General features: G+C 46.4%; 1 protein-coding gene across 1 annotated transcript in view; it reads right to left on the bottom strand.

Moving 5' to 3' along the window:
• FAM234B (family with sequence similarity 234 member B) overlaps nucleotides 1–2,395 on the bottom strand; it is a 41,476-nt gene extending 39,081 nt beyond the window's left edge. Inside the window, exon 1 of the mRNA XM_062194855.1 lies at nucleotides 2,313–2,395. Coding sequence (XP_062050839.1) covers nucleotides 2,313–2,349 — 37 coding nt within the window. The 5' untranslated portion in view covers nucleotides 2,350–2,395. The remainder of the gene's footprint in view (nucleotides 1–2,312) is intronic.
• Between the last annotated feature and the right edge of the window lie 18,375 nt (nucleotides 2,396–20,770).

Genomic DNA, 20,770 nt, shown 5'->3' with positions numbered 1-20,770 from the left:
TGAGTCATCAACCGTATCAAAGGCTAATAATAAGCCTCTTGCCAGCTCTGTGCTGTGGCCCGGGAGTGCAGTGGAGGATGGCCCAAGTCCTTGGGCCCTGCACCCTATGGGAGACCAGGAGAAGCACCTGGCTCCTGCCTTCGGATCAGCATGGTGCGCCGGCCGCAGTGCGCCAGCCGCGGCGGCCATTGGAGGATGAACCAAAGGCAAAGGAAGACCTTTCTCTCTGTCTCTCTCTCACTGTCCACTCTGCCTGTCAAAAATTAAAAAAAAAAAATTTTAAAAAAAATAAGCCTCTTAAGTACATTCATCCCTTTTACTATTCCGAACAGGTAAATATGTAGATTAGCATGTGCAGAAAGTGACTGTTCCATAGCGACTCTATTATTGCAGATCAGAAAACTAAAGCTTGCTGGGATTAAGGAATTAATTAGCTGAAGGCTGGATCTGAACCTGAGCCCGTCTTCTCTTAGCTGCCATTCTGCTCTGTTTTCCCTTACACACACACACAAATAGTCAGGCTGTTAATCAAGGTAATATGACACAGCAGCCCAAACAGCAGTTCCACAGCCCCAATTATAGGGTACCCAGAGAGAACTGTAAGAAAGCAACTCCTATCTAATATAAAAGCTAAAACTTGTATTTTGAGTAGAAGGGAGAAGGTACAGGAGGGAGACAAAAGTACAATTGAAAAGAAAGCTCAGTTCACATAAAAGGCTACACATACAGCCACAGCATGACATCCCTTCACACCCAGGTCCAAGGGCAAGGCTACAGGAATCCTTTTACCTAGCCCTAGTTACCGACAGTAACAATGCCACAACTCAAGAGTTTCTAAAGCAAGACTTTCTTGTATTCTCATTATCAAAGAATAACAATTGCCTATGCTGAAAAAAAAATTTTTTTAATGATAAAGGATAAGAAGAAAGAAAACTAAGCACATCTAACATTTCATTGCCCCTACACTAAGGCTATCCTCTTCAAAGCAAACCAATCCTGCAAGTATAGGGACATGTCTTCCATTTCATGTCAATGTTACGCACACATTCCAAGATAGATATTATCAACGTTCCTTCCAATGTCCCTGGGAGCCCTTGTGAACAACGAATCTGTCCCAGGTCGTGAAGTCTGGGAACAGGCACTTATGCTCATCATACGCTCACTCAATGTGTCATCATCCCAGGCACCAGGCCTGTTCCAATGCTGCAGACTGTTAGGCCCTAGCACACCGGCACTGTGTAAGGCCCCGGTAACCTCACACTGGATACTGCAACACCCAGCCAGCCCTTTCTAACCATGCCAGCGAAAGCAACTGTTTTTCCCTCTAACAACTTAAGCTACCTGCAAACACGGGGTTATCTCCAATGGTCAACATTTATTGAGGCAGAACAGCAAGTTTTTCGAAAGCCTTCATGTTTACAATTTACACAGGCAGAATGCATACACTTCTATCAAAATAGCAGGTTTCTAACTGTACAGTCCTATTCTGACGGCTCGAGAGAGAAATGAAAGGAAAAATAAATAAATAAAAGCGTGGAGCTGCTGCCCAAAGTACTGAAGCAGCTCTGGAAGTTGTTACCGGCACTAGTGTTTCCTTAAAGAACATTGCACACATTCGTTGCAGCTTACAGGTGCCAAACCATTCCCCATGCTCGGCCTGGACAGCCAGGGGCTGACCAAGTGGTGTCAAAAGCTCGGGATCTACAGACAAAAGACCCCTGAGGTTCAAGGTTTCCAGTACTGCCTGGGTGACCCCGGACAACCTAATTAGCCATTTTCCTAATTTTCCCATTTTCCCCTTCTGTAAACTGGGAAGGGACATACCTGTCCCACCTAGCTCGGGGCTGCGTCACTGCTGTCCCTACGGGGAGAGGCCGTCCCACGGAGGGTCACTAGCTGTCCGGTCGCCCCCTGCTCCCGCCCAGATCCGGGACAGGGCAGAAGCTGCCGCAGTCCTCCGCGGTACCTCGTCCTCGGCGCTCGGGGGAAGGATGCTCCCTTCCCCAACCCTTCGCAGGAGACGCCGGCGACGCGCGCTCTGACGGTCACCGCCGGAGCAGCTGCCGTCGGCTCCCGGTCACCCGCCCCGCGCGCCCCCGGCCGCCCTTCCCCGGGGTCTCCTAGCATTGCCGCGCGCCTGCAACCCCCGATCCGCCGGGGACCCCCCAGCCCGCGGGGACTGCGCCCGCGTCGCCTCCGGGCGCCAGCAGCCGCGCCCAAGCCTCGCACGGCCTTGCCCCGACAGCCTCGCCTCCCCGTCTTCCCAAGCCCGGCGTGGGCAGGGGGGTCGAGGGGCTGCGACGCCTTCTTACCCGGGAGCTTGAGCGCCCTGGACAGCACGGTCGCCATGGTGGAGGCCCCGGTGCGCGTGCGCGCGCCCGCGTCTCGCCGGGAAGTGTAGTTCGCCGCGGGGCTGGGACCTGGAAAGGTGGGAGCCGCCGGGGGCGCCGCGCCTGGGGGAGGCGCCTCGGCCGCCACGCCCGCGCGCACGCCCACGGCCCTCCGCCGCGCCGAGCCCCGCGCGCCTCGTCGGGTCACTGGGACAGGCGACAGCTACGACGTGGGCTTAGCAGTAAGACTGGAACGAGACGGACGTATAAGGCGGCGTGGGCTGTGAAATGCGCGTGGGGTTTGGTATCGGACAGACTGGATCTGAGTCCTCCCTGCATCCTTACTGCCTGGGCCATCTTGGGCCAGGCGCTTGGTGCGTGTAAGCTTCGGCTTCGTTTTAAAAATGGAGACAGTACTGCCTACCTCACAAGCTTGCCGCGCGAGTGTACCGTCTGTTTGCAGCGCGCCGCACACAGTAGGCACCTGGCGAGGGTGTTTGGGTTTCTCAGGCACAGGTTAAAGTTTCCCGGGGCTCCAGTCTCATTTCTCGCCCCAAGCTCTCTCCAGGTCTGCTCAGCACCCCACCCCGCAGCTTCTAGCTTAAAAGGTCCGAGAAGCCAGCACCCTGAGGTTGGCCATTTAATGCAGCTGTGTAGGGCTGTGTTACCGAAGAACCGGCAGGGTCTTAGAGGCCGGGTAGTCTCACCCTCCTTGCTTTTTGGAGGAGAAAACAGATTTAGAAAGCTGGATGACTTCGGGGTCAGACTAGAAGCTCCGGGATACCTTTTCCTTGGAGGTCGCCGCATTCCCTTGGGAAGTTTCAGTTGAGTCTGTGCCTTGGGAGTGCGTGAGACTCAGCAACCTTCGTCACCTCCCTTTTCACCATGGAAAAACATACGCCACCGGCTCTGTTAGAGCAGGGACCCTAAAGCCAGCCCTCCTGAGTTCAGATCCCTATTCCAGTGCTTTCCGGCTGCTAGACCTAGAGCGTATTGCTTGATCGCTCCATGCCTCAATTTCCTCATTTGCAAATGGAAATGATTGCTATACCATAGAGTGGCCCTTGGAACTAAATGTATACATGGAAGGCACTTAGATCAGTGCCTGGCACCTGGAGTTTTATTAGTGCTAGCTCTTCTTTCTATTAATAATGTGTCAATGTTTTAATAATCTAAATGGGGGGAGGGGGCCGGTGCCATGGCGCATTAGGTTAATCCTGCGGCGCCGGCATCCCATGTGGGCACCAGCTACTAGTCCCAGTTGCTCTCTTCCAGTCCAGCTCTCTGCTGTGGCCCGGGAGTGCAGTGGAGGATGGCCCAAGTGCTTGGGCCCTGCACCTGCATGGGAGACCAGGAGGAAACACCTGGCTCCTGGCTTCAGATCGGCGCAGCTCCGGCCGTTGTGGCCATTTGGGGAGTGAACCAGCGGATGGAAGACCTTTCTCTTCTCTCTCTCTCTCTCACTGTCTGTAACTCTACCTGTCAAATAAGTAAATAAAAATCTTTTTAAAAAAAAAAACTAATTTTGGGGGGTTTGTTGTTGTTGTTGTTTGTTTACTATTTAAAAGTCAGAGAGAGGGAGAGACAGAGAGGTCTTCTCCACTAGTTCACTCCCCAAATGGCCACAACAGCCAGCCTTTCCCAGGCTAAAGACAGGAGCAAGGAGCTTCTTCCAGATTGGTCTCCCACATGGGTGACAGGGGCCCAAGCACTTGTGCCATCTTCTGCTGCTTTCCCAGGCCATGAGCAGGGAGCTGGATGGGAAGCAGAGCAGCCAGGACTCCTGTTGGCACCCACATGGGACACCAGCTCTGCAGACAGGGGCTTAACCTGCTTTGCCACAACACCAGTCCCAAAATTTAAATATTTACTTAACAACAAATACTAAATTTAATGATAATGTAATGATTTACTCATTATTTAAGCGTTCCACAATACATCAAATTTCTTCTGTTTGCCTCTTCTCTGCAAGCAAGATGAAACATCTATGTAGGTCACCTAAGAGGAGCAATGTCGCAAGTCACAATGAACCGGTTGTTGCTCGTCTGGTATCAGATTAGTTCATCAGAAGCATTCTTGAGATATCAAGACTGGAAAAAATAACCTTTAAAAGTGAACAGGATGTAGGAAACGCCATTTTCATGGCAGAAGAACAAGAACTTGAGTTTCTCAGAGAAGGTGCAGGTGGACTGGAACAACCAGGTTCACAGGATGGGAGGAAAGGGAAAAATCTGTCCATTTCTCTTAGTGACAAAGTGTATTCCAGGAGAGTCCCTTCTTGTGTCATTCAAGTAAAACAAAAGTGTGTCATTTAAGGTTTGATTAAAAACTGCTTCAACATATATTTTCCCCAAGCAGCTGTGTGCACACTGTGTATGTATACACAGCCAACAGACATGGCACCTCCAGCCCTCAGATTCCTACACCTAATCTATCTGGCATTCCAGTTCTCCCCAGAATCACTCCAACTTTTCTCAAGTGATTTTTTTAAAAACATTTTATTTATTGGGGCTGGCACTGTGGTGTAGTAAGTTAAGCATCCCATATAGGCACTGGTTCAAGTCCCAGCTGCTCCACTTCCAATCCAGCTCCCTGCTAATGGCCTGGGAAAGCAGAAGATGACCCAAGTGCTCGGGCCTCTGCACCTGAGTGGGAGACCCAGAAGAAGCTTCTCTTCTGGCTTTGGATCAGCTCAGCTCTGGCTGTTGTGGCCATTTGGGGAGTGAACCAGTAGATGGAAGACCTCACTCTGTCCCTACCTTTCTCTATCTATAACTATGCCTCCTAAGTAAATAAATCTTTTTTTAAAAAAAGTATAAATGTGAGTTATTACATTTTTTAAATATTTTATTTATTTCTTTGAGAAGCAGAGTTACAGACAGAGGGAGAGACAGAGAGAAAGGTCTTCCATCTGCTGATTCACTCCCTAAATGGCCACAACTGCAGGAGCTGCACCAATCTGAAGCCAGGAGCCAGGAGCTTCTTCCTGGTTTCCCATGCTGTTGCAGGAGCCCACACACTTGGGCCATCTTCTGCTTTCCCAGGCCACAAGCAGAGAGCTGGATCAGAAGAGGAGCAGCAGGGACTAGAACCGTCACCCATAAGGGATGCTGGTGCTGCAAACAGATGCTTAGCCAGAGTGTTGGCCCCTCCCAAAATTTTCAAGGGGAAGTAAATGCCAAGGAATTCCTCCCTCCCTTTCTCCCTGGTCCTTCCTCCATTTTATCTTCCTTGACCCCTCTAGAAATCACTCCCATCCTTCCACATTGCTTTTCCATTTTAAAGTAGGAACTGGAGCTTCAAAACAGTGTTTCTCAAATTTAATGTGTGGGAAGGGCATTGTGGCACAGTGGATTAAGCCAACACTTGGGATGCTCACATCCCAGATAAAAGCATCCATTCAAGTCCAAGCTGTTCCTCCAATCTAGCTTGCTGCTTATCCAACCCGGGAGGATGCAGTTCAACTGCCTGGGTCCCTGCCACCCACATGGTAGACTTGGATAGAGTTTCAGCCTCCTGACTTTGGCCTGGCCCAGCCTTGGCTGTTAGCATTTGGGAAGTAAGCCAACAGATGGAAGATTCTGTCTGTCTCTCTGTCACTCTGGCTTTAAAGTGGATGAAAATAATAAAAATAAATAAATAAACATTTAAAGATGGAAATATAAGCTTACGTGGTGGGTGTTTGGCCTGGTGGTTAAAATGCTGGTGAGGATGCTTGTATCCTACATCAGAGTGCCTGGGTTCAATTCCCACCTCCTACTCGTGACTCCAGTTTCGTGCTGATGCAGACTCTGACAGATGATCTTTCAAGTGCTTGGCCCCTGCCATCAACATGGGAGACCTGGATGGATTTCTGGGCTCCTGGCCCTGATCTGGCTCAGCTCTGACTGTTGTGGGCATTTGGGGGAATAAGCCAGTGGATAGAAGATCAATATTTCTCCCTCTCTCATTTTCCAGTAGATACAAATACTTTAAAAATTAATGTACAGTCATCCCTCATATTCAACCAACTGTGCGTCAAAAAAATTTTTTTAATTCCATCTGTGCATGTACCCATCTTTTCTTGCCATTATTTCCTACACATTACAGTATAACAACTACTTACAATGCATTTACATGGTTTTAGGTCTTACAAGTAATCTGGAGAAGATTTAAAGCTTGTGAGAGGACTGTGCAGGTTATATGCAAGTACTGCACCATTTTATATAAGGGATTTGAGTGCTCTCGGATTTGGATATCTGGTGGTGGGGGGGGGAAGGCAGTCCTGAAACCATTCTCCCATGGATACTGAGGAGCAACTGAATTTTTCTTTCAGTTAGAGAAAAAAATTCAAGTGGCCACCACATGAGTCAGGATCCTTGACTTTCCTATAGTGAACATCTGCGGGCTCCTCTCCAGTGGCCTGGCAGGGTGCGAATGCCTTTGCCTCCCCTCCCCACTCTGAGACCACAGACCATACAAACAGAAGAACCTCCCTAACTTCTGAACCCAGCTGCCACTCTGAACAGTAAAACAAAGGTGGCTGGGGAGGGACAGCGTGCCTATTAAGGCAAAATCACCTCGGAAGCCGAAAGAGCACCTTCTCTTCTCCCTACATGAATCAGTAGTGGGAGTTTTCTTCCCCAACCCGCTCAGGTTCCAATGACTTACACAGAGAACCCAGACCTGCTGGCTCTTGTTACCCCTGTGATTCTCCACATCAGAGAATCAACTCAAAGCTCCAAATCTCTGAGTGTCCTGCACTTGACTAAGGGATGATCCAAACTGGTTATCTAATACCTGCCATTGCCTGAACACCATGTGCACATCTGCTGGTCCCGACCATCCCGGATTTCACCACGCAGCCACATTAGCATGCCAGACCCACCATCCCGGATTTCACCACGCAGCCACATTAGCACGCCAGACCCATACTCCTCTCTGCCTCCTTTCAAAAACTGTTACTGCGCCGGCGCCGCAGCTCACTAGGCTAATCCTCCGCCTGCGGCGCCGGCACACCGGGTTCTAGTCCTGGTCAGGGCTCCGGATTCTGTCCCGGTTGCCCCTCTTCCAGGCCAGCTCTCTGCTGTGGCCAGGGAGTTCAGTGGAGGATGGCCCAAGTGCTTGGGCCCTGCACCCCATGGGAGACCAGGAGAAGCACCTGGCTCCTGCCTTCGAATCAGAGCTGTGCGCCGGCCGCAGCGGCCATTGGAGGGTGAACCAAAGGCAAAGGAAGACCTTTCTCTCTGTCTCTCTCTCTCACTGTCCACTCTGCCTGTAAAAAAAAACAAAAAACAAAAACAAAAACAAAACTGTTACTGCTTCCTCTGCCTCTCATCAGTCAACCCCATGCAGGTCTGTCACACAGCCATGTAGTGTTGTCATGTCGTGAAACATAAAAGCAGTGCAGTGCAGTGGAAACCGGGGAAGGCCTCCTCTCTTCTCTCTCTAGCTTACACTGTGTTAGAAAATGACCAATGCTATGCTGCCTACCCCTCGAGGGCAAATGCAGTCTTTGTTATTAGATAGAGCTTTCCATTTTTACTTAGTGAGTCAATCAGGGCTAGGTAATTGCTGTAACAAACATCTTTGAAATTTTGGTGGTTTTAGAAAATACAAGTTCATGTCTGCTATGACACAGTCAAAGCAGGGATGGGGCAGGCAATGCTAATCCTCCCAGTGTCCTTCCAACCAGCACTGCTGCAACCCCAGAGCCTTGGAGTCCTCCACTGAGCAATTTGAATCACAAATCATTAGAGGCCAGGGCTGCAGTGGGTGTACAATATCTCTGCCGGTGTTTATTTGGTCAGCACTCCAACACAGTATATGTGTGCCAGGAAGGTGTGAGGCCAGAAAGAAAAGGAAATGAGTTAGGGGAACACACAGCCAGTCTCTGCCACACCAGGAGACTGACTCCATAGATGGATTTCTGGAGGCTGTTTTCACATCCAAGAGCAAAGCCCGGACAAGTCTCAACTGGTTGTTGCTGTGGATTCATTCTGAGAGGAGGAGCATGGTGGGGGCAAGAGGCATGGAGTCACCACACAGATCCCAGGAGTCAGGTGAAAGCAGGCCAGAGGCAAGCAGCTCGCAGACTCGTTATTTCAGTTGGTACAGCAGCTTAAATAGTCGAGGCAACCAATCCAGTCAAGGGGCAGTTTATGCCCTAACCAATCACAGCCTGTTGCCAGGCAGGCTCCTTTGCCAGGTGGGTTCCAAAGCCATTCCTTAGTAACTGACGCTCACTTGCCAGCGGCCATCTTGGCATGGCCTTCTCATTCCACCACAACTGGTGGACCCTTCTCAAGCTCAGAGTGGTACCCCCTGCTATGGTGATGTCCAAGAAAGAAGCAGGAAGCAGTAATAACAGTGGGATACAGCAATGCAAAGGAGGGGCCCAGCAAAGAACATTATAGGGTTCAATGCAAATGTCAAGGAGCTGCTAAAATCAATCTTGTACGTGGATTAGAAAGTTTAAGAGGACATGTGGCAGAGAACTTGACTGGCCAAGAGCTGTTTGGCTTGTCATGAAGACAAACAGCTTTATGTTCCCAGAACATCCTTTAATAAACACAAGGGCTCATCCAGCTCAGAGTCATGCAGAATCCCAGTGGACAGAACTTTCTAGAGCCTAGGCTGTAAGTATTTCAGAGCTCTGATATTTCAACAAAAGCTCTTCTTAGCAAATCTCTAGCTGGAACAAATGTTTAAGGATAGTGTAATTAAGGCCAGGCACACCCAGGCTAGTGAACTCTATACTCTTCTGCCCTATCACAGCTCATTCGTTTGTCTACTGAAGCACCTGCTATAATAAAGCAGATGGCAGCAGCCACCGTTTTCAGCACTTACCACCAGAAGGAGAAGACCCTGTTTTGGTCCCGTGATGATCCTGATCCAAAATTTAGCCCTTTCACCAGCTTTCAGCAAAGTCCAACTAGGGGCCAGCATTGTGGTGCAGCAGGTTAAGCCACTGCCTGCAACGCCAGCATCCCATTTGAGTTCAAGTGCAGGCTACTCCACTTCTGACCCCACTCCCTGCTCAATGTGCCTGAGAAAACATCAGGAGATGGCCCAAGTACTCAGGCTCCTGCCACCCATGTGGAAGACACAGATGGAGTTCCAAACTTCTGGTTTTGGCCTGGCCCAGCCCTGGCTATTACAGTCATTTGGGGAACAAACTTGAAGATGGAAACACTTTGTGTGTGTGTGTGGGGGGGTATCTGCTCCTCAAATCAATAGCAATTTTTAAAATAATAATAATCCAGCACACCAAGTATATAGTATGACTTGGGTAACTTTCCTACAAGTCACAGAGCATTTCACCAAAAATACATTTCTGTTCAACACGTGCCTTCCCCATCTCTGCTCCTGGCCTCATCACTATGGCTTCAGATAGGATCCTCTTGGGTCTGTCCTGCTCTTGGGCTTTCTGCTCCTCTTTTCTTTACCACCAGCCCTGTCATGAGGCTGGACTCTCACCTCCATCCTAGCCACCAGAATCTTTTCATGGAGCCTAATGTCTTAATTTCTCTATGTTCTCCACATTATTCCTCCAGGCTTATCCTGCTTAATCCTATGAGGTGAGTAGTAGTACTACAATCTTTTTTTTTTTTTTTTTTCTTTGAAAGGCGGAGAGATAGACAGACTGAGATGGATCTTGCATCTGCTGATTCACTCCCCAAATGCCTGCAATAGATAGGACTGGGCCAGGCTGAAGCCAGGAGCTAGGAATGCAATGCAGGTCTCCTACTTCGGGGGCAGGGGCCTGACTACTTCAGCCATCACCTGCTCTCTCCCAGGGTGCTCAGCAGCAGGAAACTGAAATCAAGAGCAGAGCTGAGCCATGAACCCAGGAACTCTGACATGAGATGTGGGTATCCCAAGAAGCATCTTTTTTTTTTTTTTTTAAGATTTATTTATTTATTTAAAAGTCAGAGTTACAACAGAGACAGAAGTCTTCCATCCACTGGTTAACTCCCCAATTGGCTGCAATGGCCGGAGCTGCGCAGATCCAAAGCCAGGAGCCAGGAGCCTCCTCTGGGTGCCCCCCATAGGTGCAGGGGCCATCTTCCACTGCTTTCTGGGGACATAGCAGAGAGCTGGATTGGAATTGGAGCAGCTGGGACTCGAACTGGCGCCCATATGGGATGCCGGCACTGCAGGCAGTGCTTTACCCTGCTATGCCACAGCACCGGCCCCCCCAAGTGACATCTTAACTGCTCTGCCAGACGCCTGCACCTACTACCCCAAACTTTCAGTGGAAGAAAAAGCAAAATCATTTCAAAGAGTTTGTGGAAAAACAAAATTAAAAGATAAGTTTGGGTACAAAACTATTTTTAAATACATGCATACGTTGTTCTTAATACACAATTTTCTTGAACTTTTTGAAGTCCCCTTGTATAAACTCAAATAGGTAAAGCTATGTGGCAAAAGTTGCGTAGTTCCTAGGTACTTGAAGGAGGATTTGAGTGCAGGTTGCTCTTTCAATCACAAGCAAGGATAGCAAATACACAGCACGTGTTCTGTGTTTTGTTCTTTCTTCATCTGTGGCACATGTCAATCAATACACTTTCTTTCTTTCTTTCTTTCTTTCTTTCTTTCTTTCTTTCTTTTTTTTTTTTTTTGACAGAGTGGACAGTAAGAGAGAGAGACAGAGAGAAAGGTCTTCCTTTTTGCCGTTGGTTCACCCTCCAATGGCCATTGCGCTGCGGCCGGCGCACTGCACTGATCCGAAGCCAGGAGCCAGGTGCTTCTCCTGGTCTCCCATGGGGTGCAGGGCCCAAGGACATGGGCCATCCTCCACTGCACTCCCAGGCCATAGCAGAGAGCTGGCCTAGGAAGAGGGGCAACCAGGACAGAATCCGGCGCCCCAACCAGGACTAGAACCTGGTGTGCCGCTGCCACAGGCAGAGGATTAGCCTATTGAGCCGCGGCACCGGCCAATCAATACACTTTCACAGTGAGCCTAGCTAGGCACACTTCAGAATCTTCAACTCAGCTCTGCAGGGAGCTGGTATCTGTGAATTTGATTCAGTTTTAGAATTGAAAACTGGAGTCCTTGCTTCCCTTGTGCATTGTAACCATATTGAAAATCCCTTTAAGACAGTACCTGGGGGCAGGCATTGGCCCAGCAGTTAAGATGCTGCTTGGAATGCCCCATCCCATACTGCAGTGCCATTGCTGATTCCAGCTTCCTGCCAATGCGCAACCTGGGAGGCAGCAGTGATGGTTTAAGTACTTGGGTCTCTACTGTCCACATCGGAGCCCTGGATTGAGTTCTGGTCTCCTGGCTTTGACCTCACCCAGCCCTGGCTGTTATGAGCATTTGGAAAATGAACCATCATTGTGTTTTCCTGTCTCTATCACTCTCTCTGTCTTTCAAATAAAAGAAGAAGAAGAAAAGAAATTTTTAAAAAAGATATTTCTGGCCGGCGCCAGATATATAATATATATCCTATATTTTGATATAATATATCAAATTTATATATTTGAGTAAATGTCTAGCAGTATCTAAGTATATCATGGCAAATCCTGGCCCTCACTGTGAGGGAAAAGAAACTGGCCTCAAAAGAGGGAATTACTGGGAGAACATAGATGAGGCTGGGGAGCGAGGCAATGGTTCTCTGAAGAAATGGTGGAAGTCGGCCTTGTAAAAGGTGAAGAGCAGCACCTGGGATGGCCCAAGTCAGAAAAGAACTTGAGTCTATGAGGAAACCAGGAGACTGGCTAGCAGCAAAGAGCAGGTGGTGAGAAGCAAGAGGGAGACAGGCACCTTGAAGGCCTTGACATTGAAGGACTTTAACCTGAAAAGTGATCTGCTACAATGGGCTGCTATGCAGAGAATAAACTGGAAGAAAACAAGACTGGAGACAGGAAGAGCAGTTTCAAAAGGAGGTCGTGGTGGATTAAGTTACTCAGGCTTTGTCTCGGATGCAACATATGCACAGATTCTGACTTGTCACCTGCTTTCTCAATCTGACAAGAAAGAAAATACAGCTGCTGTTTACTTTGCTCTTATTGTACAAATGACCAAAGCTTACAGAACTCCGATTTCTTCTCTTGTGAGCCTGGTGGTGGTAAATGAGACAATTACAGACATACCCAGCCTGACGCATTTGGACCACATCAGCGCCAGGCCCCTTGCAGCCTCCACCAGCCCTCATTCTAGGAACTGGACCAAATCACATAGACACTGAGCTCCCTGGATGTCTCCTGCCCTGAGTGATGCCGTGGGCTACGTGGAACCATTACATCACATGGCAGCAGCATATATCATACAGAAAACCATCTCTTTCCCTCAGTATTAGATCTATCATGAGGGGAATGTAAACAGCCATCATCTGAGATATGCTGTATAAAAGTAAATTCTCCCTAAGACACAGTCACATTAAATCCTATCCATTTTTGAAGCACATTGTTATAAGGTGATTTTGTGAATGACCCAAGAATTATTTCTTAAGTATTTTTCATTATTATACTGCCTCTAAGATAATCTAATAAAACCTGATCATCATAGATTCTGTCAGCTTTCTGAGTTTGGCAGCAAGTTTGATCTGCCAGGGTAGGGTTTGATGGGATTAATGCTTGCTATGATGCTTAATGTGTCTCCAGAATGTTATCTGTGGTTGTAAGTGGAGGAATCACAGCAGCAGGGCTCAGAGGATGTATATCTAGAGCCGCAAGCCATGAAGAGGCTGTGAGCCAGATAAATCTACTCTATCTTGACCACCACAAATGTTTTCATTCTTTTTTATTTGCTTCCAAGACCTTGTCCTTAAAGAACAAAAAGCACTGGGAAATTTTTCAAGAAACCTTGTATACAAAGCTACATTTCATTTGTCCGTCCATAAAATCTCAGTCATTTATTTTTCCCCCTTTCTTACCATAAATTTCCTGCTTTTATGTTAGTCTTTGAGATGTGGAATTTCAGTCTTGCATTGGACTAATTGTTTTTCTTTATTTACCCTAGTTGTTATGACTAAAAGTGGACTGCTTAAAAATGAGATTTTGCTTAAATGTATTTCCTAACACAGATCATCTCATTTTGTTTCTTTTTCTGACTTAATCTGAAAAACCTCAGGCAATTTTGCATGGAGCTAATCTTTCCTCTATTTACACAATCTTAAAGACCAGCACTGGCCTTTTTTGTAGAAATGTTTTGTTACATCTTTTTGCATTTTCCCCCTTCATGTTTGTGGGGAAACACTTATTCCTCAATATTCAGATTTCCATGTGGAGAGATTTCCACTGGAGTATCTTGGAGGAAAGGAGTTTTTAACTAGTGAGTTCATAAGAAGGAAGGAGGGCATGGTTAGCATAGCTGCTTTCCCTTTGGAACTTATTCACCCATTCATATTTTCAATTTTTACTCAAAAAGTACTTGAGTGATCTCTACTTTACAAGCCTGAATTTGGAAGCAAGGTAAGAAGATAAATAAACAAAATATTTGTTGTGTCAAATAATGTTATGGTTTGAATAAGACTTGACTGCTCAACTTCATGCAGATGTTTAAACCTGAAAGTCTTATGTTAATGGTTAATGGATTAATTCTAATGGTTGATGGATATTAAGAATGAATACTTGATTTAATTTTGGCTTCTGGAGATAAGAGGTAGTTAGATCACTGGGGGCTTACCCTTGGAAGATAGTACTTGGGCAAAGGTTGATCCTATAGGCAGAATGTGCTCCCTGGGGCTCCCTGCTTCGTGGCTCACCATGCAATTGTTGCTTTACACATGCTTCACCATTGCCAGCCTCCACCAGGTGCCTAACTCATGGGGTTGCTCAGTCCTGGACTGTGAACTTCCAAACTGTGGGCCAAAAGAAACCTCCTTCCTTCCTCAGAAGCTCCTCTCAGATATTTTAGTTGTCACTATAAGAATCCAATACAGTGGCCAGCACTGTGGCATAGCAGGTAAAGCCGCCACCTGCAGTGCCAGTATCCCATATGGGCACCTGTTCAAGTCCTCATTGCTCCACTTCCAATCCAGCTCTCTGCTGTGGCCTGGGAAAGCAGTAGAAGATGGTCCAAATGCTTGGGCCCCTGTACCCACGTGGGAGACCTGGAAGAGGCTCCTGGCTCCTGGCTCCTGGCTTTGGATCAGCCCAGGTCCGGCTGTTGTGGCCAAATGGGGAGGGAACCAGTGGGTGGAAGACCTTTTTCTTTCTGCTTCTGCCTCTCTGTAACTCTGCTTTTCAAATAAATAAATAAATAAATAAATCTTTTTTTTTAAAGAAGTCAATACAAATGCTGATGGAAAAAAATAGAATAAAGAAGGGGAACTGAAGTGTGCAAGTTGTAAGAGGAAGGCAGGATATCCAATTCTAAATAGCTTGGTTTGGAAAACCTAAATAAGTAGCTGACATTTGTAAGCCTGGTGACATTTGCAACCATTGAGATGGTTTCTGGGAAAGATGGTTTGAGGGAGAGAATACTAGAAGATAAGATCAGATATGGCTAGACCATAAACATTATGTAGACTTTGAAGGTGTAAGTAAAGTCCCTGATAGTTTGTTTTACTTTGTGTTAAACAGGAAGCTTTGGAAGTTTCTGAGCAGAGTTGTGTAGATTTGACCCAAATTTTAAATGGATCCCTTGGAATTTTGCTGTTCAATGAACATGTCATGAGGATGGCGATTAGCTCTAGGCTACTGCAATGATCCAGGTGAGAAATGATGACAGCTTAGACTAGGCTGGTGGCCGTGGAAGTGGGGAGGAGGGATAAGGTTCCTAATTTATTTTGAAGGTAAAACCCATGGGATTGGTTGATGAGTGAATGTGGGATGTGAGAGAAAGAGCAATCAAGGATGACCCTGGGGCTTTTCTCCAAGCAGCTAGAAGACTTAAGAACAGGACACTAAGAGAGGAGCAGGATGGGACGAGAAGGTCAGGGGTTTGGCTTTGGATGTGTTTAATCTGAGCTCCCAGTGGGCTTGCAAGAGGAAATGTGGAGTCTCTGTTGGCTCCAAGGATCTGGAGTTCAAGAAGTCGCACGTGGAGATGTGAATTTGGGAGCCATTAGCATATGCTATTTAAAGTCAGGAAACTGGATGAGAGCACTAACATTGTGAGTGTGATGGAAAAGGGGAGAGAAAGAGGAGATGAGGGGAAAGTGAGCCCTGTGACATTTTAACTCACACCTCAAGAAAAAGCAGAAGAACTAGTCAAGGAAATGAGCAGGAGTAACCAGTCCGGTCAGAGGATAACGAGCAGAACTTGTGTCCTAGAAGCCATGGGAAAAAAGTGTTTTAAATATATCAAGAGATCAAGGGAGAAAATCTTAAGGCCAATGCTCCTATCTTCAGAGAACCCACATTTTGTTCCACCCTCTGTTGTGACTGAAGGGGCCTGCATGTCCCAGCTATGCTAGACTAGGTACAGCCTCTCTAACTCAAGAAGTAGCAAGCCCTTTATTGCTACAGATCTGCTGTGGTTTGGTTGTGAATTTTGGTGTCTCCTGAAGGCCTATGTGTGATAGGCTTGGTCCTCAAATTCTTATGTTAATGATACTAAAAGGCTATAAAATTAATCCAGTGTGGTATCTGGAGCTGGGGCCTTAGGAAAATGATCAGATTGCACTGGGGCATTAGGGTAAAGGCTTCATGATGAAAGCCTTGTGGCATTATGTGACACCACATAGAAATACATGCACATGCATGCACTGTTACCATGTGATGCTCTGTACCACTCCAGACTCCACCAGCAAGAGTTCCCTCACCAAATGCCAAATCAGTGGTGCCTGCCCAATCTTGGACTGTGAACCTCCAAAACTGTGAGCTCAATAAAATTTTCCTATTTATACAGTGATTTCATTGTGCTGATGAAAAGCTGACTGTTGCAAGCCTAAGTCATGTCATTCAGCCCAGCTTTCTTTCAGTTGTGAAGCTGCTATCTTATCTCCATCGCCCCATTTCTTTGTTCTGTACCAGTTAACCAAGGCTATGAAGGGAAGATGAGTATTACTGCACTGGGCCCTAAGTCTCCAACAATTACAAATACCCGTTTTGTGCATCTCTGCTTCATAGGTGTGAACATTCATATATGGTAGATTTTCTCAGTGATATTATTTTCTGCACTTCTTGCCCTATCTTAGAGAAATTCTCCCCAAAGCTACTTTCTTCTTCTCTAGTCAGGCTTTACACACCTACCTTGGGAATCTCTGCAGATATCACATTGTGGAACCAGAGAGACCCTAACCAGCCTTGCAGGGATTCTTTCCACTCATGGGAAGCAGATGGGATTAACAGGCATTTCCAATTATAGTTCTTAAGTAAAGCACTGCAAAATTCATATGAGAGCACTTCAGAATGTTGGTGGAAAATAAAATTAAGTCTATTTTGGTGCAAAAAATTCTTGAGATCTATGTGTAGTTTTTCATAATAAAATTTTTGAGGAACCTTTTGAAGATGCACACATAAGGCTCTTCCCAGAAGACAGACCACATATTTGACATAAGGAGCAAAGATTTTTGTACAACCTAGATATTAAAAGCCTCTCTTTGAGGCTGGCATTGTGGCACACCAGGTTAAGCCACCATCTGCCACTCTGGCTTCCCATACGAGGTCAGTTCGAGTCCTGGCTGCCTCACTCCTGACCCAGCTCCCTGCTAATGCACCTGGGAAAGCAGCACAAGATGGCCCATGTACTTGGGCCCCTGTCACTCATACAGGAGACCCAGATGGAGTTCCTGGCTCCTGGCTTCAGAACTGATTGTTCCAGACATTTGGGGAATAAACCAGCAGAAAATTCTCTCTCTCTCTCTCTCTCTCTTTGTGTGTGTGTGTCTGTGTGTGTGTCTGTCTGTCTCTCCTCTCTCTGTAACACTGTCTTTCAAATAAATAATTTTTTAAAAGCCTCACTTTATTGAGAAATTTGTGCTTTATGTGCTTTTGTGTTTCCAATGAGATGGTAATGAACTTGCTCCTCAGTGAAAACAGAAAGCGTGATGGGAGATCTCCAATACTCCATGTATATGCACTGAGCAAAGCAGTAAATGGAGTGAAAAGCAATTTTCCCACACCCAGTTGCAAGGACATGGGTAACCTTTTTCCTCCACATCATGAGCCACAAACTCCAAGCCTGGGCCAAGGACCACCAGGAGCTTTGAGAAACATATCTTCAGGCAGAGGACAGCAGCCACAGGGGCCATTCCTGGGAGTGCATTAATGTGGACAAAGTCATGGGAGATCATCCAATGGCCTTTGTCCTTGGTGTCTGAAACTTCAATCTCAAGAGAAAAAGCATCAAGGTAAAGTCTAGCTGAGAAATGCCTCTTTGCCTGAATTTCAGAAGAGCCTGAAAACAAAACCAAGGAAGATTTCTTAGATGATATCACATGGGATTACTTTTCCATGCAATTAGACATCTCTATTTTTCATTCTCTCTTGTACCTAGGAGTTAAAGACCTCAGATTATTATTTTGTGTTTTGGCCTTGTCAATAGGTTTAGATTTTTAAACAGGATTTTACAGAGGTTTACCTAAAGCTTTTTCCTTATTGCCATTATACTTTATTTTCATGCTAACCCTGCCACTCCAGCCTCAAAAATTTAATATTCTATTATTTTATTCAGGATATTGTGCATGAAGCTACTTTCTCATTCTTGTGGCAAAAAAATTTATTTTAAAATTTTCTTTTCTACTTTAAAGTCATTAACCTCTGTTGTCATTTTTTATTTACATAAAACTACTTTCTCCTTTACTAATAAGGGCTGTAAGACAAGTAGTTCTCTGATAGAGGATTTTCATATAATGTTAACTTGCCCTTTAAAAGCAGAAATTTCTTTATCATTCTTAAATATTTATGATGGCATTCTATTGTTGAGGAAAAATCTGCATGAGTCTTTCCTCTTTTACCTTGAGAAACAAGGACTAGAAATAGTAGATACTGAAAAATTTCATTACCCTTTAAATTTATAGGGAGGGAGAAAGGAGCCCTCCCATACTTCTCCCTCATAAGGGTCAAGGCCAACATTCCCATCAAAAAAAGACTGCTAGGGGAGAGGGATTCTGATCTCTATGACTCACTTTGGGAGAGAATGAGGGGTGAGAGACTGGAGGGCAGGCAAAGGTCGGAAATTCCACAGCTGACTCTGAGGCCTGCAAAGTCCTTTAGTTCAAACAGTGCCATACTTCGGGGTATCATTTTCTGAGCCCCAACAGCTTTATATTACATAATCCTTTCCAAATAAAGTAATTACTTACTTCCAATCTATCTTCACCTACACTAGTACCTGGTATTATAAAACACTAAACTCTAGGTTACAGTTCATCTCTACCAGTTCCTGGTACCGAAAAAAAAAAAAAAAAAAAAAAAAAAAAAAACCTACCTGTTCTGGCAGTGGGTGTTGTGGCATAGTGGGTTAAGTCGCAGCTTGGAGTGCCTGCATCTCCTGTGGGAGTGCCTGGGATCAAGCCCCACCTCTACTTCCTACTCCAGCTTCCTATTAATGTGCCAGGGAGGCAGCAGGTGATGGCTTAAGTACTTGGGTGCCTGCCAATCACATAGGAGACCTAGATGTAGTTCCTAGCTCACTACTTTGGCCTGGTTCAGTCCCAGCTGCTGTGGGCATTTGGGGAGTGAACCAGGAATGGAAGATTTCTCTTTCTCTTTCTCTCTGTCTCTCAAATAAATAAACAACAACAACAACAACAAAAACAACTAACTTTTCAATTTTCATTTAAAAAAGAAGGAAAGAAGGAAAACAGTAGGCAAAGACAGTGTTTAAAATGAATCATAAGGCCGGCGCCGCGGCTCACTAGGCTAATCCTCCGCCTTGCGGCGCCGGCACACCGGGTTCTAGTCCCGGTCGGGGCACTGGATTCTGTCCCGGTTGCCCCTCTTCCAGGCCAGCTCTCTGCTGTGGCCCGGGTGTGCAGTGGAGGATGGCCCAAGTGCTTGGGCCCTGCACCCCATGGGAGACCAGGAGAAGCACCTAGCTCCTGGCTTCAGATCAGCATGGTGCGCCGGCCGCAGCGCACCAGCCGCGGCGGCCATTGGAGGGTGAACCAAAGGCAAAGGAAGACCTTTCTCTCTGTTTCTCTCTCTCACTGTCCACTCTGCCTGTCAAAAAAAAAAAAAAATGAATCATAAAAAGCTTCTCTCACCTTAAACACAATGTCACTTGCTAAGATATTGCTCACCTATCAACTTCAATTTCACTTCTTCTGAGTAAATCCAGAAACATTTCATTCTGATGGGCAGGACAGCCCTCACACCAGGGCTGACAGGGATCCTAGTTCAGGTCTTATGCTTCAGGGCACACCATACTTTGCGGTGTCTTCCTTAAAATTTTCAAAGTTCCCTCTGATACCCGGAGCTTGGTGCAATGCCCTTCGAGTGAAACATGCTCCTTCTGGCTCCCATCTCCCACACACTTGCCCATGAATTTGGCATTTGAAATCAAACAGCTGCAATTGCTGAGGTACTGCTAGACATACTTCCTGGGGTCTCTCCCAGCCCCCATCTCATGCCATCCCAGTCCAGTGGCAGCATTGCTGAAGGGGATTTGTGCATGTGTGGCTGCTTCTTTTAATAACACTGGGTCTTACTGTTGGAGGAGATCGCAGAGGCCTGCAACTCTAATCCCCAGTGAGAAGCAATTGCTTCTGCAATCCCCGGGCCCTTCATCTCTGCTTGGACGTTTATCAGCTCCTGGGAGCTCATGACATGTGGCAGATGTCCACTGTTGTGTAACCTTGCACCTGCCTCCAGTGACCACTCCCCTAATTCTCCTTCTGAAAGCCTAATCCCTGTTCCATATGTCAATGTCAATCCTCAAAACGCCCGAGATACTGATGCAGGGGTCTTAGCAAATTTTGCTTCAAATTATTTTCTCCTGACAATCAAAAATATTTTCCCTTTTCTTTATGCCCCAAGCATATGAAATATTGTCTTCTGATGCAAGAGATTTTCCTTTGAGGCTAATTTCTCTCTCAGCAATCAAACCTCACATACTCTCAAGAGTTGGCTGTGAATTTAATTCCTCCTTCCATTCACAAATATTTTCTCTCACTGATTTTCAGTTTTTAAAGTCCTCAGATGTGTATTCCAACAGCTGAGAACATTTCCATTTCCCCTAGCAGAGCCTAAAAGACCAATACTGGCTGCTTTTAGAGAGGAGACTATACCCAGGGCTAATCTAACCCACCCAGTCACTGGCTCTACTTGTTTCTTTTTCTATGTGGCAAAAAAAATCTGAGGTTTTGTTCTCACGAATGAGGCTCCTTTCTTCTTTACTAGGGTTGATTTTAAATAAGAGTAAGTACCTTTGAGAAAGGATTTTTACATTTTTTTCCTGTCTGTCCTGTATAATCAACTTTTAATTCTTTTTTAACCTTAATGTAAACCCTACATCTCTGGCTGGAACAGCGGCTCACTTGGCTAATCCTCCGCCTGCGGCACCAGCACCCTGGGTTCTGGCGCAGGATTCTGTCCTGGTTGCCCCTCTTCCAGTCCAGCTC

This window comes from Lepus europaeus, chromosome 6 (assembly GCF_033115175.1).
Source record: "Lepus europaeus isolate LE1 chromosome 6, mLepTim1.pri, whole genome shotgun sequence".
In the NCBI taxonomy this organism is placed as follows: Eukaryota; Metazoa; Chordata; class Mammalia; order Lagomorpha; family Leporidae; genus Lepus; species Lepus europaeus.
The sequence above is the reverse complement of the archived record's forward strand: the minus strand, read 5'-3'. Positions and strand labels throughout refer to the sequence as shown.